The sequence below is a fragment of the Balaenoptera physalus genome (assembly GCF_965194825.1).
Source record: "Balaenoptera physalus genome assembly, chromosome: 8".
Taxonomy (NCBI): domain Eukaryota; kingdom Metazoa; phylum Chordata; class Mammalia; order Artiodactyla; family Balaenopteridae; genus Balaenoptera; species Balaenoptera physalus.
Genome location: NC_138887.1, coordinates 111,036,242 through 111,054,654, shown reverse-complemented (window position 1 = coordinate 111,054,654; position 18,413 = coordinate 111,036,242). Strand labels below are relative to the sequence as shown.

The following is an 18,413-nucleotide window of genomic DNA, read 5'->3' as shown; positions in this document are numbered from 1 at the left end:
CCCAAAACAACATAGCACTGACTGTAATCAATTGACTCTTTAGTTAGATGCTTTCTCTAGAGATTCCATATCTCACTGAAGGAGATGAATTAGCCTTGGAAAGCTTCTAAAAGGGTGCCCTGTCTATTCGGCACTTACCTAGAGTACAGTGCACTCTTAATACTTAATGAGGCAGCCGACAATGATGACTAAGTTAATCAATAGTGAACACGGAGATCGCGTCCCATTTCCACGCACTGCCAGGATGGCCGCTGAGAGAAGAGACAAAAACTACCGCATACAGGAGACACTTGGCTCTTCCTCATTTTCTTCATTCACCCATGGGTCATCCCCAGCTGATGGCAGCCCAGTGTCCCCAGAGAGTGGACTGAGACTGGGGGGTTGTGACAGCTGAGATGCAGGGTGCCAGCCATTTCCTCACCAGTGTCTTTTGGCCGTGCAATTTTAATAAGCTCAATCTCAAGAAAGGAAAAATGAGCCTGGGATCATGCTGAATTATTCACAGCTCCAATCGGGTAAGCCAGAAGAACCCCTCTTCAGAGAGTAAGTAATAGCTCCTCATTGATTTTTTCCCCCTTCGTGATCCCTAGGTGAGAATCCAGTTTAAATATCCAAAGATAGAAGAAAATCTAACTATCCTTTTAAATCTGAGCTCATGAGTAATTGGTATATTTCTAAACTGTGTTACAGTTGACAATTCTATTCTCAAGAATAGTTTCAGAGCGATTGGTATATTTAAATTTATTTAAATATAACATACATACAAACACTAATTTTTATAGATTAATGACCATGATCAAAGAGGTCTTGTTTAATGACAGAATGAAAATTGTTGTTAGCCTTGAGACTTGAAGGCCAAAGAGATGTATGATTCATGCATTTATTAGATGCCAAAGTTGAATTAGCTTTGGATGTAATGAATATACCTTATTTCTACGCACAGAAAGAGAAATGTAAGCTCAACAAAATATAGTTAATTCTTCCCTACCCTTCAAGGAAAGCTTACTTTCCATATTCTCAGCCCATAGTTAGTGCTAATAAAGCTGTTCTCAAAATAAAGACAGCCTCCATGCCCCTGTAGGGAGTGAGTTAGAGAGCAGCTCGTTCAGACCTTGTCTACAGATCAGAATCTCCGCCCTTCCCCATAAAGCAGTTACACAAGCGCACCCACCTAGCGGGTGGCCTCCCCTCCTTATTTTACCAAATCTCACATAATCCACTGCTGAGAGTCCGGTCCAGACCACCGTGATCTCAGGCCTGGAACATCACAGAAGGCCCCTCAGAGTCCAGACTCCTCTCCATCCATCCCAGACAGAGCTGATGGATGAATTTCCTAAGGTATCATAAAGTCATAACACTCATACTACGTGGCTCTGCCTCGAGTTATTTAACTCCTGGAAGCCTCAGTCTTCTTTCAGTAAGCTGTAATAATAATATGCTCCTCATAAGACAATTGAGGTTTAAGTGAAATAATGCACGTTGGGGATGTAATACAGCCGCTGGCCCGTGTTAAGACTTCACCAATAAGTGGGAGTTATTATCTCATGAGAATGCAAGCTCCATGAGGGCAGGAATTGCTGGCCCTTTCATCTGGTGCCTAGAACAGCTCCCAGTAAATGGTAGGAACTCAATAAACTTAACAAATGAAGTATTTCAGGCCCATTCCAATGCCACTATTCCTGCCCCGTTATCCTTGGCTGAGATGATCTTTTCCTCCTGTGGACGGTGCTAATAGCATTTTGTTTGTCCACGTCCTGTAGCGCCGGCCCCTGCTGTCCCAAGGTGATATCACTGCCCTATGTCCTCTAGTGTAAAGCCCCTCTTTCGCTGCCCGGTTCAGATGCCGTGCACACCGCAGGCCCTCAACCAGGCGTGAAGAGCCTGCCGGGTCATTCCAAGAATGACCAAAGATGGATCCTCGTTAGCCAGAGCCACAAAGCTCCGATGGGGAATTGTAAACACTTAGGATCCCAGCCCTTCTCCTTCAATTTAGGGAGGAAATGGAACCGAGTTAGTAATCTTGTTAATTGCACACTTCTGTTAGTTCTGCCAAGCTAAACAGCAGCTGGATTTCAAACCTTAACCACAAACCAGAGGTCCCTACTCTTTTTGAAGTGGAGAAGTCATCTTTACTTCCAGGAAATGAAACGATCCCTTTGGGGCAGGAGCTGATGGCAATGTGAACGAGGGGAGGGTAGCAGAATGTAATGCTAACGTGACACATGGAAAAAGCCAGGCTGGGGTGGGAAGGGGTGCTGGCTGGGTGTCGGCATTGCCCCCCCCCAACACACACACACACACTCACAGCCAGAAGGAACGTGCCCCTCCTTCTCCTGTACCCCCACCCCCAAGAGGGCGTGCCCAGGAGCTTAGGGAGGAGGTAGCTTTTGTACAGTTCCTTTTCCTGGTTTCCCCGGCAACCGTGCAGCATCTAGATGCTCCAAGAGTGAGGCAGTGGGGTGTGCTGGTGTGAGGAACGCGAATGCTGTGTCCGTCCCAAGTGGTGTCACCTCCACACCCATGTTTAGCAGCCTCTCCGCCTCAGAAAGTCCCACACACACACTCCCCACTCCAACTGCTCATTTCTAATTTGGTGCCGGGTGCCCAAGCAAGGAGCCTCAGGGAAACGTTACATGAATAGCCTCATTTTACCAGCGTGAACTGAGAGGTGGGGTCTGAGACTGAACGATACCTAGGCACCAAGGATGCTTGATGTCTTGTGGTTGGGTTTCTGGATGTCAGCTAAGCCTACACAGGACACATCATGGGACATGAATTAACTTTGTATCAGTAGCTGGTTATGGGCTGAGAACAAGGGACAGGGGAGTCTGAGCTGTCACCCCACTGAGGGTGTCTAATTTGGGGGAATCCAGCCTAAGAACAACAGATGTAGAAACGGGAGACCACAAGACCATTCAGAGGCATATTGCCTAGAAAGTAGAAGATACAGTCTCCAGCTTTGAAATGAGCTCTATTCTAAAACCTCATTAGTAAGTCAGTTATTTGGAATTCAGAAAGCATTTCCAGAGAAGTCATATCTGTTATAAATGATGATTGGGTTTCTAGGCTAGTCCACAAAAGCCTATTTAACTCATAATGTAGATGAAATACTACACACTTGCAATGAAAAGCAACAGAAAAAAACCCTGTTGTGATACCAGTAATTAAATGAAAAAGAAAAACAGAGAAGTGGAAAATAAACAGCTTTCTTTCGTTTCCTTTGAATACTAGAGCTCTTGGATGGAGAGGGGGGCTCCTGGTTGCTCGTGGGGAGGGGCTCTTCATTTCCTTTAGACAATGGGATGGAGGGGAAGGAGCTGATGGGGGGGGAGGGCCGGCTGGAGGACGAATTAGAGTTGTCCTCTGGGATAATGAAAAAAAAAAAAAGCATATTTGGGAAAGCAGGCAGAGAGGGGAGAAGAAAAAGTGAGTAGGTTTGTCTCGTATCAATAAGACGTAGGTTGGGGGGGACCCTTGGAGTGAGGAAAGAGCGTGAACTTTGCATTCACAAAGGCGTGGGTTCTAGTTCTGCCTCCCAAAGGGACTCAGGCTGGGCAGCCCTGTAGCCCCCTCTCTCCCAGCTGGCAGGTTACCAGCTGTCTCCAAGGCCAACTGACCTCCCTGCAATTCTTCGTCCCTCTTAGTTGCTAACAGGGAAGGGCAGAAGCCAAGACCACCACAGCCAGCACCACCCCATGGCCCACTGTGGGTGCTGAGCTGAAAATAAGGAATTCCCTTTCCCCCAGGACAGGAATATCGCCTCCATCACCTCCCCCCCGCCTCAACCCTAACAGCGTCTCCTATCCTCTTCCTCTTCCTGGACCCTCTTTTCCCTATACCGCCAACACTCTCACAGTACCCTCTTTGGGAATGTGTCTTTTCCTTTCAGGAATACGAAAGGATCTCATCATAGTACATACTGGAAACCGCAGCCTTCCTGGAAGGCAGGCCTGGGCTACAACAGTTAGGAGAGAATCATTTCCATACTTCCCTTGACAATTTCAATACAGAGGAACTCACAGTGTATTTATCTTCAAAGCTCTGAAAATGTTACTTTTTAGACAACTTAGCATGTAAATCTTTTAGAGACTCATGTTATGGTCTAAACTGCATTCTTATTGGACACAACTGATAAATTAGAGAGCCGCTTCTGCTGCACTATCCCCGTGAGGGTCCCAAACACTGCCCATTCTCTGCTCTTAAACTCCTTTCACAACAGGCCGCGCTGTTGCCACTCAGCACACAATACTGCTCAGCCACTTTCTACTCCCACAGTGGAGGCGCCCGCTGCCAGCTCCCATCTCTCTCTCTCTCTCTCACACACACACCTGTGCAGACAGCAAACCCATAGCAGACCCACCAATACATACAGCTACACACGAGGCACGCTCACCCACACAGGCTGCACAGAGTTGAACAGAAAAGCCCCCAAGCCCACGAAGTATCATTTTAGAGCCTTTCCCCCATTTCCTATGGGGAACCCAGCGCCTGGCATAGCTGTGCTCCAATAATAACAGCACCTAATGCTACTTGGTATCAGCCTTTCCAGAGTTACTGACTGACTTCACATGAATCATTTTATTTAAGTTTTATAATAACTCTCAAGACAGGTAATATTACCTCCCGTTTACAGATGACTGTACTGGGTTTAAAACACTCACATAGTTTGCCCAGGGTCATACACCTACCTAGAGAGCAACAGAGCTGGAACTCAATGCCATGTCCCCTAGCTTGAAGTTCGTTTTGAGAGGAGAACATTGCAGAGACAAGATAGAGATTTCAGGCTAGAAAACAGGAGGATGCCCCCATAATGGGGGAAAAAAACAAAATACACCTCACCTCTTCCATACTGTTTCATTCAATTAACAGAAAGAAATATGGAAAAGTTAAATTACCAAAGCTATAACCAAGTAGAAACTGACAACACACGACATACAAATAACTTAAAAGTCCTGCTTGTGCGTGAGAGGTGCAAAATGCAGTATTTCCTCTCCCAGCTCCCGTCCAAAGCCCACCCACACTCTCTCCTCTCCTGAGCCTTCACTGACCACTACAAACCCCTGCCCTCAATGCCCTCCAGACCAAGAGTTCTCAAGCTTCAATGAGTTAAGAATCACACAGATTCCTGGGCCCCACCCACAGACATCTGGAGTCAGTGGCTTTGGGCTGAGGCCCAAAAATTTGCATTTCTAGCAAGTTCCCAGATGACGCTGATGCCACTGGTCCATGAACCGCATTTGAGAAGCACTGGACCAGACTCTGATAGGACCTTTAGCACACAGTGCAGAACCTGATTACTTCTTCTGTTAAGTGATTCTGGTCCCCAGACGCCTCTTCCCCTACCCTCCCTGTAGTCCTACCGTCTTCAGAAGCAGCCTCATCCCCAAATCCCAGGACCAATCCTCATCACAGTTTGAGACCGCTGCTTTAAGACCGTGCCCCATCTTGTTCAAGGCATAGTACCCCTGACCTTAAAACTGGGCTTCTCTCCTAGTTGCTGTTCTCTATTTCTTATTCTAACTCCCTAAATGTTCCAGATTTCTCGGGAACCAGTGCCTGCCTTCTCCTGGCCAAGCCTCTTCCCTATTGGATCATGTAGTCCTGAAACCCCAAAGCAGCACTTACTGTATTCATAGCTGCTGACCCACTGCCCTGATGACAAGTGTCTGCTGCCCAGATATCCGTGTCTCATCCAGCCCAGATCCCCTGCTGCTGAGCTGTCCCCTGCCCGCTGGGACACTCAGCTCCTGGTCCTGTTTCCCTCCCTCCCTGCTGTAGCTCACCTGCACAGTCAGCTTCTGTTGTCTGAGCTGTTGGAAAGATGAATCACCTGCAATACTGAGCTTCCTTTTCAGCACCCAGAGCTGGGACGGTTCCCCTAGAGGGCCCAGAGAAAGCAGATCCTAGGCCATCCCCCACTTTTCCCTGGCCTGTAAAAAAAAAAAAAAAAAAAAAAAAAAACAGGCCAAGCCTCTGTGATATGGTAGTTTTGCCTTATGTTTTGCCTTAATTTCCCCTGCAATGAGTTCTTGCCAATTTAAATGTGGAGGTCGGGACCCGTGATGTGTGCGTGTCAGCCGCATTAGCCTGCACTCTGGGTAGTCGATAAACATTAAGCAACAAGCAGTTGGATCCCTTGCCTAGTTGGCACCTGGAAATACATCATCCAATTTGGAAAGCAGGATACCTTTTAATATCCCCTCCAGCACCTAACACGGGGCTTCTCATGGAACAGGCACTCCATGAATATTGAATGAGTAAATGAACAAATGGATGAGGGATGCCAGTGGGGTTGCACCCAGGTCTCCTTTGTGGTGTCCAGATCAGTGTGCTCGGCCAGAAGAAAACACCTTCCAATCTGCAGAAGCTAAGAGAATGTCTCTAGGCCAGACTCCCAACTAATTCCCAGCACAAAATTGGACCTGCCCATTCGGATGAATTGTGGCTTGAAGACTGCAATTACACCAGCACAGTGGTTCTCAGCTTTGTTTCCGTACCTGGCTATCTTTAACAGAAAAGGTTGTGCCCTACTCCATCCACCCCGCCCCTTACTCCAGGCCTCCTCCCTTCCCTACTCCTAAGGCCGCCTCAAAAATAAACTCTCCCTCTTGTCCACTCCATTTCCGCCACTGGTTCCTAGCCAGGCCACCATCTAAGTAGGTGTGATCAACAGCTACACATGTTACAATTTTAAAGTATCTCCACATGACCTTTAACACCTCACTGTCACGCCTTTGGGTGAAGTCTCCTGAAAAATAACAATGCTATCAGGACAGGTAACCCAAGAAGACATCAACACCTTAAAAAAAGTTCATCCAATTAGTAAACGTGCTGTCTAGCAGAAGCCTGAGGGAATGGGACAGAAGAGAGGTAGGTTTTGACAGGCAGGGAAAGCTGTGAAGGAAAGGAGTCGTGGCATGAGTTACAGCTGCCAGAGCAGGTGTAGGTGTGATACCACATTAAGGGGTGTGTGTTCTCTGCCTGGCCTGTTGCAAAAATACCATAGGAGCTCTGGGAGGACAAGCATAGGGCAGCCTCTGGGCTGCAGGCTTTGGGTATCCTGAAACGTTTGCAATGTTCCCTGCAAGGGCTGGGTGGGGGCAGAGAGACGTGGGATGAGTGGCAAAAAGCAAAGGCTTTAGAACACCGAGCGACATATGGGGATGGTCTGTCAGCTGAGTTCCTGTGCTACCGGCCTTCCACAACTCTGGGGACAGCTTCTCGCTCGGGATGACCCCCACAGATGCCAGTCCTACAAGCAAGAGGCAGCTCGCAACAGACTGCACACAGTGAGAACCTCACACTGGCTGGGCCCAGAGGCAGATGCAGGGGAAGGAAAATGGCCAACACTGCAGGGGACCGAAGCTTCTCTTGTCTAGGATGTTTACCTCATTAGGCTGTTTTACGTAACATCAGCCAAAAACAAAGAAAAAATAGCTGGAGGGTGTCTGCTGGAGTTCAGACCTGGATCCTGAGTCTCAGATTCTTCTGAGGCCAAGATGGGACCTCTAGGCAGCCCCTCCCTCCCTGGCATGGTTACCCCATCTGTAAGAGGTAGTTATCGTTGTTATAATTACTCTTATTATCATCCCAACCCCTTGGGTCTACCACATTCATTTTGTCATAACCAGGGACGGCTGGGGGACGAGGGACCAGAAACCTAGGCAACTCCTAGGCTGTGAGGCCAGAGGTCTGAGTAGGAGTAAAGTCCAGAGGGCAGATGAGCAGGCTGGTCCAGAAGGGCCAGGACAGTCCATCAGGAAAGGAGAAGGTAAGCGCCATCAGGCAAGAAGCCAACACAAGGCCAAGGCCAGAAGGCCAATGCCAGTGGGGAGGGGCAAGGAGCAGTTTTGGGCCCAAGAGGTGGGCAGTACCTGGGGGTGGCTGGAGGGAGTCTTAGCACCAGGGAGACTAGGTTTCAGGGGCAGGACGTGCTAATCCTGGAAAGAGGGGAGGGTGTGGAAGAGGCTAGAAGAGGGGGAACCAGGTAGGGCTTGGCCAAGGAGAGTAAGAGAAGAGATAGGCACCAAGATCCACAGCAGAGCAGCAGACAGGCTGGGCTTCCCACCATGCACAGCCTGGGTGGGGCTGGTCCCCCCAGACCGAGCTAAGCTACAGGCCTCCACGGTGGGCGATCAGGAGTCTCGGGGTCAGGGATCCAAGTGTGTCACTCAGGTGCGTGCATTAGACAAGACAGTTCTGAATTTTATTTCTTCTCCCTCTTAGCAGCACATCCACTGAAATGTCCTCGCTCCCCCACGAAGCCTGCATCTCTGCTCCCTCCCCCAGTGCCCTTTCCCTCCTCTTCCCCCTCCCTCTTTAACTACGTATCATATTGCTTCTGATTCTACTCTGCAAAGCTACTGTGTGAGGCTGTGTTTGTGTGTCACTGGGGGTGGGGAGCGAGCCCTCAGGAGGATGGGGGTGGTGTCAGGGGGAGGAGATCATCTCTCCCTCCCTCCCTGGCCAGCTGGAAATGTGCTGTGTGACCATCCAATTTAATTAGCTGAACTTTCAGTCTTGACAGAAGGAAGCTTTAAAAGAAAAACAAAAAAAAACCTCGAGCTTTCTTGGCTCTCAGCCTCCTGAAAGATAACGGAGAGGATGTGATTGCAGGAAAGTGGAATCCCAACTCCCTGATTCCCACTGCCAGGGGCAATCAACTGTGAGCTGAAACCTCCATCTTGAAAACGCCAAGTGGAAAGAGAGAATCTGAGCTCACAAGCACACGACTCCGGAGCCTCAGGGCTTGGACCCTGGGGGAGACTCGTCAGCAGCTGCCCAGAGTCCCTGACAAGCAGAGTCGGAGACCAGGGGGTGAGAAAGGGCTGCCCTTCTCACACCTTCCACTGGGTACCTGCCCTGCAGCCCCCAGGCAAGCCCCCCGCTGTGCCCCCTGCCACCCGTTCCCCCAGCCCCGGTCACTGGAGCAGCCCCCCAAGCCCAGCTCTACTCCATGCCAGCTCCTCCTTGCAGAAGCACCCACATCTCAGCGACATCATCTCCCAGAGCCTGCTTTCTCAGCACCGTGGCTGCCCAGGGTTCCCTAGCACAGGCCACCCAGGCCCCCCTCCCCCACCCCCTGCCCTGCCACTGGCAGCATCCAGGCCCCCAGCTGTGCTGAAAGCACATTCCAAAGGGACACCAGTGACAGTGAAAGCAAAGGCACAATCCCTAGGGATGGCCTCAGGGGCTCCTGAAGGTTGCACAAGGACACAGAATTCTCCAAACAAGCACAGCAACCCAAGCCTGAACTTCAGAGCACGAAAAGCCGGTGGGGATGTGTTCTAGTGGCACCGTTTAAGATGTCACCATACTGCCAGCCTGCTTCCCCTGACCACTGCCAATCTGATTCTGTCATATTCCAAACATTAAACCAGACAACCCACCCCGAGAGTGGCATTAGCCAAGCTCATCTCCTGTAGCCACTGCCCCATCCTCGCTGGCCCAGGGATACTCACCCACCCTGCTCCAGCCCCGGAGGTGGCAGGAGGGTCCAGATCAGGAGTGCAGCGCACCCTCAGAGCCCACGGAGCCCGGACCGATGCCACTTGGGGTCACTGCGATCTCATGGGAGGCAGCAGACAGGGAGGAAGTCAAGGTGGGCTGCCCCAGGCAAACAGTCAGGTCTGGGTGGATTGAGGGCACGGTCCCAACTATTGAAGAAGTTCTGCCTTCTCTGGGGGAGCTCTTGCCAGGGTGGGAAGGAGAAACAGGTACACCCAACACTTCATCGGCAATCACCATCCAAGACGGATTCAGAACCTTGTCACCAAATCACCCAGACAACTCAGTATTCAAACCTCCATAGCAGAGACCACCCTAAACACACACACACACGCATAAACACATTTGATTCTCCGACCTTTACTCCCCAGAGTCATGGTTATTATCTCTTTACACTTGGATTTATAAACCTAGTGACCTACAGATAATTTTATTCTTTCACCTGCTATTCATGGGACCATAAGGTGAATGAGCTCTCAGCCAAATAGTTAAGCCTCCCACTGGTGGGATTAACTGTTCAAAAACCACAGCATAGGGGCTTCCCTGGTGGCGCAGTGGTTGAGAATCTGCCTGCTAATGCAGGGGACACGGGTTCAAGCCCTGGTCTGGGAAGATCCCACATGCCGTGGAGCAACTAAGCCCGTGAGCCACAACTACTGAGCCTGCGCGTCTGGAGCCTGTGCTCCGCGACAAGAGAGGCTGTGATAGTGAGAGGCCCGCGCACCGCGATGAAGAGTGGCCCCCGCTCTCCGCAACTGGAGAAAGCCCTCGCACGAAACGAAGACCCGACACAGCCAAAAATAAATTAATTAATTAATTAAAAAAAAAAAAACCCACAGCATAGTTTTAAACCAAACGGTGCTTTTCTTATTTGAAAAACAATTTTTCCACAACAGTGTTTGATGACCACATGCAAATTCTTGATGAAAATGTAGGTATAACCTAAGTTTAACCAAAGTCCAAATTATTTACCAGAAGTTATTTCAGGAGGAAAAAAAAAATCAAATTTTTTGCTTTGGCAAAAATTACTTACTGAGAAAAATTACAGAATGTAAGGTATTATGGCGAAATTATAAAACGATAACCAACCTAGTATTAAAGGAATTTATTTGATCCCACTGACAGTACTAAACAATACAGGACTCTCAAATAAGTAAAGAAATCAGAGTCTGATTTTTTTTTTAATTTCCAAAGCTTGATCACTGGGGTTTGCTAATCTTTGACAGTTTCTACTTAATTTCAAAGGGGGCTTATGTGCCCATTTCCCACCTAATGTCATCGATATCTGACCTTTGAAAATTAAAACTGACATTTACTACACTTCCCCATTGTGCCAACATTGCCAATTACGTTCAGCAGCAGCTTCCGGTGTGACCCATGCTCGCCTGCTCTCTGGCTAAAAATAGTTGTCATCGATGTCAGGAATGGCAAACGTTCTCCGCCTGCTTCACAGCCTGTCAGGTCACTTTGTGAAACAGGCAGATGAATCCCTCACCAACGGGGAGCCTCGACTTCACCCAACACGGGGTGCCCAAAACTTCTGTATGTATCAGTCGCTGAGATGGCTTTTATCAGTTAAAAATAGATCTGTTAGCACCCCCATTCACCACAGCAGAGGCTGCACGCTCGATTTTGCAGAACCTAAGGGCACTCCAGTTTCAGAACAAGAACCCGGGAGACACTGGGCTCAGAGAAGGTCCATAAAGCTTAGCATTAGCCTCCTTTCTACCTTCGTTAACACCATGTGACATATTTTCAGTGATGCCCTTGAAACGCACCTGTGCAATTTACGCTAGAATAATTCTTCTTGCTGAAAAACTTTCACAAACTACCTTAAAACTGCTTAAAGGCATTATACTATATTGTAATTAGTGCATTTTGCCTTGTAATTATTTGCTTTGTGAATGTATCTCTCCACTCCTCCCCACCCACCCTCCTCCACCTCCAGACATGAGGTCTTTGAAGGAGCTCGCTGTGGCCTCGGTATCCACCATGTGCCTGGTACACAGAAAAACTCGGTAACTGTGATTGAATTGAGTGAATCTGAATTGAAGCCGAAATACCGACAACTTCTTCCTTCTGAGATTCCATGATGCCCCTCCCCTCCACTGCATTGCTTAAGTTATATTTAAGTGGTTATTCTACCAGGCTTGTCATGTATCTTGAACATGCATTGTAGGTGTCTATTAAGTGACTATCCTAGACCAATGCAACTTGACAAATAAGCAGTCATTGTCAGGGATTTATATACTTGGCTCTTTACGTGTCTCCCTCCAAAAAGGAAATTAATAACCCTGATTACTAGTGTCCCTAAGGCAAATCTCACATTAAAATTAAATAAGTATGTGGTATGCTTAGCTCAATGTCTAGCACCTGAGGATGCCCATTGGACATTAGCTCCCTGTTCCCAGGTTCTGGTTCGTGTCTCCAGCAGTGATAAAGCTTGTAGTGGGGGGAAACCATTTGGTTAATGCATTCCTATCTGCTCATACCTGCCCTACATCATTTTGGGCCACTGGCATTAGGTAACACTCATCCAGACACCTAGTCAGAATCTTTTTCCTGAAACCAACGAATGATTGCTCTGTTTAATTTTACTTGTCTCACCCCACCCCCACTTCAAGCTATGGTGATTTGATTAAAACCAAACCAAAATGTGGAACATACCTGGTGGGCCCCATGCATGCAAAAGACAATGAGGCAACAATAAAGAGAAAAAAGATGGTTTTGACCTTCTTCAAAGTTTACCAATTACAGGATCCTTGTTATCAAGAAACAATAAAAGAGCCTCCTTCACATATAAACATAAACTGAAAGTTAATCTTGTGACATTATGTGAAAAAAGCTAGAATCGGGAAGAAATGACAAATGCACCAGAGGCAGCGTGGAGCTTACTAAGAGGGAGAATGTGTTCACATGAAAAGCAGTGCTGGTGATGAAGGAGAACTTTCCCGACAGAGACAAGCAGGTGGATCCCCCTGGAGCAGAAAGGTAAAAATAACCAACCAACTCTGTCTGCTCATTAAGTCACCCTCTCCTCATAATTCAAGTCTCTGAGAATCCCTGACCAAGAATTTCCCTAACCAATGGAGGCAGATATTCTGACCTTCTCTGAGCAATCACATGCGAACATGGGTCCCAAAGCCTGTCATTCTAGGGGAAACAGAAACTTGTAAGTTGAGGACCAGCCCCTCCCGCTTCGTGACCCCTCCGACATGCAAATTCCCAGTGTCGTGCTGCCTGCAACCACCACCGGGTCTCAGCAGGTCTTACCCCGTACAGAGGACAACACGAGGGATTAGCAGGTTGCCACAGTAACACCCCAAGCAACTTGGAGACACACTGGACTTGAATCCCAGGAGTTGGTTTGGTCAGAGAGGTGAAATCTTAAATGCCTACCAGGATGGCGAAGCAAGACCACTGATCACCGTTCTAACTGCTGGTTGTTTTTTGTTTTAATTGTAGAAGCAAACTCCTCAAAAGCTACCATGCCATCAAAACCAACCGAGGCAACTGTGACCCACAGACATCGACACTTTAAGGACTGCCGCCAAGTTCTGAGACTGTCCACAGGTCTCACACGGAGGTGCATCTGTCCATCCGGACCGAGCTGCTGATGGGCATCCAGTCTCCGCGCCCTCCAAAGGTCACAGCCAGAGAAAGAAACTCAGGTGTACTTACGCAGGGCGTGCCACTCATCCTGGCGGATGGTCTTCGTGATGTTGAAGGTGAGGTTCCTGGGGATGGTGGCTGAGGAGTAGTGGTATTTGATGTACGTGCATCGCTCAATTTCTCCTGGCAAAGAGAGACAGGAGACCAAATGTTAATGAGGCAGCAACCAGGTCTGGGGCAGTCTCCAGGATCCATTTTTCTGTCCAAGGGACTTGTTTCATATTGGGCCTGGCGACACCTACATTTTACATGTACAAGGTAATAACCTTGACTCCAAAAGAGCAACAGAGTAGGACGAAATCAAACGCCATGGATTTAGATAGAGAAATACACCTCTGGCGTCATTCAGAGGTGGGAAGAGTCAATGTTTAGGCTGATAGCAGCTTGTTAAGAAAGTCGTAGCCATGTGTGTTTAACCTTAAGAAAATCAACTTTTATATCAAGGGAGGAAGTCTGGCATCTAAAGACGTTTAGAGTTTGCACCCACGGAAGAGCAGGTCTCGGCCTTAATCACGTAGTACGTGCTGTCTTGTGGAATGCTGAGCTAGAGGGGGCCTCTTGCCTTTTCTCTATCCCCTGCTCCCCCCCCACCCAGCCTCACCTCTGAACACAAAGCACTCAAATCCATCTGTATCTCCTTGAGCCAGTCTCCTCTCAGATTTCTTGGACAAAATTGAAGCCCCTTGACATACTCAACACCTGGTCCAGTAGGACTTTTACTGAGAAGTTGTTATCAATCAATGCATGCTTTGCTAGTCAGACTGTCAAAATAGCCCCACATCTTACAGCAGAGGCCCTCCAAGTGTGGCCCTGGGAACACAGCATCAGCATCCTCTGGGAACTTGCTAGAAATGTCATTTCCCAGGCCTGACCCCAGACCTGCTAAATCAAGAACCCGGAGGTAAAGCCTGCAATCTGAATTTTAATAGGCCCTCCAGGTGATTTCTGTTGCACACTTTAGTTTGAGAACCGACACCTTCGAGAATCTAACAGAATTGCCAAAGCATGAATTTATAAATCCGCCATGTTTGCAAATTCCAAAAGGAAGGCATGATTAGGAGTCCTTGGCCTCCTGCAGACACTTCCATTGACACCTGCTCATCTGGGGGATGCTAAAACTCAGTGTCAGCGCGTTGTGAACAATCAGGAAAGGTGTCATTTTTAAAGGTTAGGGGTTTTAAAATTTGGTTTTGCACCTGAATGGATTTTGGTGGTAATCCATTTTGCACCCCACTGATTTTCAATTTATAAGTGGTGGCACCTGTTTCAATTGTCTGATCCCTGGCTCACTGTCAGCGGGGAACCTGGCAATTGGTGGAGTGCAGTAATTTAGACAGCGCCTTAATGTAAATCATATCTGGACAACCGCCCACTGCCCATTATTGGCAGACACTCCTCCAGTGGGACAGACGCTGTCCAAAGGGGCAAAGTTTGAGGAAAGCGTTACGCACTATTTTTCTTTTAATTTCTCAACTCCTCCGCCTTTTTCCCCTTAGCCTACAAACATCCTGAGTCTCTCACATGCCATACCATCCCCCAGACCACATCCCCCCACACCTCTGTCTTTCTTCTTCCCTAAGTTGCTAATACTTCTAGAAAACGTAGTCTGCCAGACAGTCTCGCTTCTTCAACCCACATTCATACCTCGTTTCCGTAACAATTTCCATTAATAGCATCACCTCCCAGCCAGTCCACATCACAAGTCCCACAGGCGTCCCCAAGGCCTTCCCAGCTCTAGTGTTGCCACTCCCACCTTGACATCCAACTGGTCACCAAATTTTGTCAGTTCTGTCTCAGAAATGTCCCTGGAATCCAGCCTGCCCTCTCTGTCCCCACTCCCTTTATCATAGTTGCACAAAAACAATGACTGATCCCAACAAACAGCCAAATTTACTGAGGACTTAACTAGGTAGGAGAGACTTGCCAAGCGCCTTGTAGACCAGTGGTTTCCAACTCTACTCATGCCCTGGCGCAGGTGGAAGAGATGTGTGCAAGGCAGCCGGGACGAGCAGATGGGCTGCTGCGTCCGGTCCAGCCTCGGGGAGGGTTGAAGGAGCCACACCTTCAGCCACCGGTAACCTATTCGCGGTAACCTATTCGCGGCTTCTGTACTTGTCCCACCAGCGGGACGCTCTGTTATGAACGCTGCCCTGCTAATCGTTTCTCTAACCCAGTTAAGCAGGAGTTCTGATGCTCATCACCCCTATTTTACGAATAAGAAAATGGAGGCTCAAGAAGATGAAGTGACTTGCCCAAGGGAGTACCAGTGCCAGGAATAGAACTCAGGATCGTCTGATGGGAGTCTCCCCAGCCAGGCCGCCCCCCGCACCGCTGCTCGGACTGCGCTCCAGAAAATGCAGTCTCTTTCACACACGGGATAAACCCAACACTCCCGGCGGAAAGTCCCAGCCCCCATTGGGCCCCAGCCACTACACACCCTAGGCTCCAGCCAGGCGCCCCCCTCGCCTCCACCCTGCCCTGATAATGCCCTATCCGCTCACGGCTCTGTCCCTCCTCTCCTCCCTGCCTTTCTTTCACCTGGTACACCTCCAGCTCCTTGGCAAAGCCTTCCTGCATCTAGGACGGCACACAGCAGTAGGCATTCAACGTCCCCTCCTTCTCCCTCCCTATGCTCTTTGTCCTGCTGCAGCCAGCACACCAATGGGCTGTGATTTATCTATTTACACACCTCACTCCCCCACTGGATGATGAGTTTCTCAAGGGCAGGGACTTGTCTTACTCATTCATCTTTATCTCCCTGGCCACCAGCACAGGGCGGGCACCAAGAACACGTGCTTTGAAGAAAGCAATGAATAATATAAGGCGCCCTTTATAAGACCACAGTGGGCAAGGAATCCAACTGCTTCTATTATATGCAACGAATTAAAATAATTGAGGCAAATTAGAATGTCATGAATAAAAGGAGGTGATTGTTGCAGAACTCTGGGATTCTACAGCAAACACCTCTTCCCTGTCTGGACAACGTAAGGAGAGGCTTGTCAATCACATATGAACATGGAATAGCCTCTCACTGCACTTTGTAAATGTAATCCGAGGGACAACTAGGTCAATGGTTTTGGGGTGGAATAAAGAGGAAAAGAAAGAAGAGAGGGAGACGTAGGGGAGAAAGGGTTTTTACATGAATATCATCAGCAACTACCTGGGACATATACAGTTGAGCAGGTTGTGCACTGCATAAGGGCACCTCCCGAGGGTGCCTAGGTGCTGAAGTCCAGCTGCTGCTCTGCTTGCCAAGACATGCACCCTGGTGGGGTATGCGGGGGATGTCCCTGTCAGAGAGGCTGCCTTTGTCTAATTTGCACAAAGATGTCATGCAAACTAGCAGCCACCCTACATTCCATGATTTCAAGATCAAACAAAATCCTCCCTGGACCCAGCTTGGGAGACACAAGACAGGATCCCACTGGTAAGAGCTAGATTGGTGCCTATCACTCATGTCTGAGAAAAGTACCTGATTTCCTGGCTAAGACCAGGTTCTCTCAGCCTCAAAACATACTCAACAAGTGGCCACAGGTTCCAGGCTCCCTGAGCCTCCCTCACCCCCAGCCCACCCAGCCAGTGAGGGAAGAGGCCACCTGACACTCGACAAGAGCAAGAAGCTGACGGACAGGCACCGTGGGCAGCGGGCCAGGAAGCCTGGCTGGAGAACTTCCCAGCAGCCCCACCGGAGGCCCTCACTATTTGCTTTGCCTCAAGGATGCAAGCATACTGCCTATGACAGCAATTAAATGTGAAAGACTCAAATATTGCCTAAGAAGAAAGGCAAAATATTTACCCATGTGTCTGCAGGTCCTGTCAGTGTGCTGGGCTTTTGTCAGTTCAGGCGCCATCTGGGCACCAAATTCGTGTGCCCAGAATGTGGGCCTCCCAATACAAACAGATTCGCCTGCAAAGAACGGGTTAGAGGGGCAACCTGGAAGGCAACGGAGAAGCCCATGACCTTCCCCACCTCCTGCATTCCAGCCCAGAGACATGAGCTTCCTGCTCCGGAAGCCTCAGCTGGGGGACCAGAAAACTGGTCAGCGAGGCAGCAGGGGTGGCCCCTCCTGTGGGCCCCTTGGGACTTTATACCTTCAGCCATGCTCTGCCCTCTGAGCTGAGGACCCTCCTATCTGCGTGTCAGGGTCCCAGGGAGATAGGATACCCAAGTAACCGAGGAGAGTTTCCAAAAGGGACAACTCACAAAGCTGAGCACAGAGTGTAAAGAGACCAGCCAAGGGTGGTGCAGGGCCCTGGGGCTGGCAACACAAGGATGTGGTGTAACACCGGGACCCGGAAAGGCAGAGGGGGGGAGCCTCACCGGAACCTGGAGAGGTGATGCAGGCTTCGGCAGGGGGTCACAGCCAACCTGTGTGAGGGGCAGGGAATAAGCACCCAACCTCTCACTCCTCCTACCCTCATTCCCTGAACCCACCTGGTGCAGGGGGGCAGCCTCTGAGCACAGAGCAGGTGAAGGTGGGGACTGGACCCAAGGGGCAAACACAAGCATCCAGCTCACGCTCCCCTTCTTTCTCTTTCCTTTCACACCTCCCCGGCCCTCCCCCCTTCTAAAACCTCACTCCAGCTTCCCTTAGTCCGCTGCTAGCACCTTCCTCCTCTCCTCCACCTCCACCTCTCGAGGTCCTCAGTGGCGAAGGGAGACCCGGGAACAAGGAACGGGGGGAGATGGTTCCTATCCTTTTTCTGCCTTTCACATCCTTCAAGACCCAAGGCATGAGTGTAATAATTCATATTGAATACTAATGTACTTCCTGCACATAGTAAGTGCTCAATAAATACCAGTTATTATGAATTGCTGCCCTAAGACTACTTACTCTAAGGGGGCAAGACCACAGAAAACCACAAATAATATCAGCAACCAACGTCTATGTCACACTACACAAACACAGAGGCAGGCGGTGGGGAGAGGGAGAGAGAGAAATTTCACATGCAATATCCCTAGGAGGCTGGTAGCACAAGAGCCCTGATGTACACTGGGCATATGAGGAAACAGACTGGAGGGGGGCAGCAGAGACAGCGTACACAATGAACTCTGGATTCTGGTCATGCTCTACAATGGTACCAGCAGGCGATATTCCTTTCACGCGCATCTACTATCAGCAAGACCTGGTTTCCTAAGTAGCTGTAGAAGGAGTCTATTACTCCACAGTTATGTATATTAAGTGGAAACCTTCTTAGGCAGGGTGATTTCAGAGGCAGTGCTAGGACCCATC

At 49.1% G+C, this 18,413-nt stretch overlaps 1 protein-coding gene across 4 annotated transcripts in view; it reads right to left on the bottom strand.

Annotated features, from left to right (window-relative positions):
- The window catches only part of TMEM178B (transmembrane protein 178B), a 349,130-nt gene that overhangs the window by 224,841 nt on the left and 105,876 nt on the right, over positions 1–18,413 (bottom strand). For all 4 annotated transcript variants that reach the window (XR_014266844.1, XM_082473133.1, XM_082473135.1 and 1 more), the window contains exon 2: positions 13,189–13,302. Coding sequence is in view for 3 of the 4 variants with exons in the window: in XM_082473133.1 (XP_082329259.1) it covers positions 13,189–13,302 (114 nt within the window). In the remaining variant the exon portion in view is untranslated. The remainder of the gene's footprint in view (positions 1–13,188; positions 13,303–18,413) is intronic.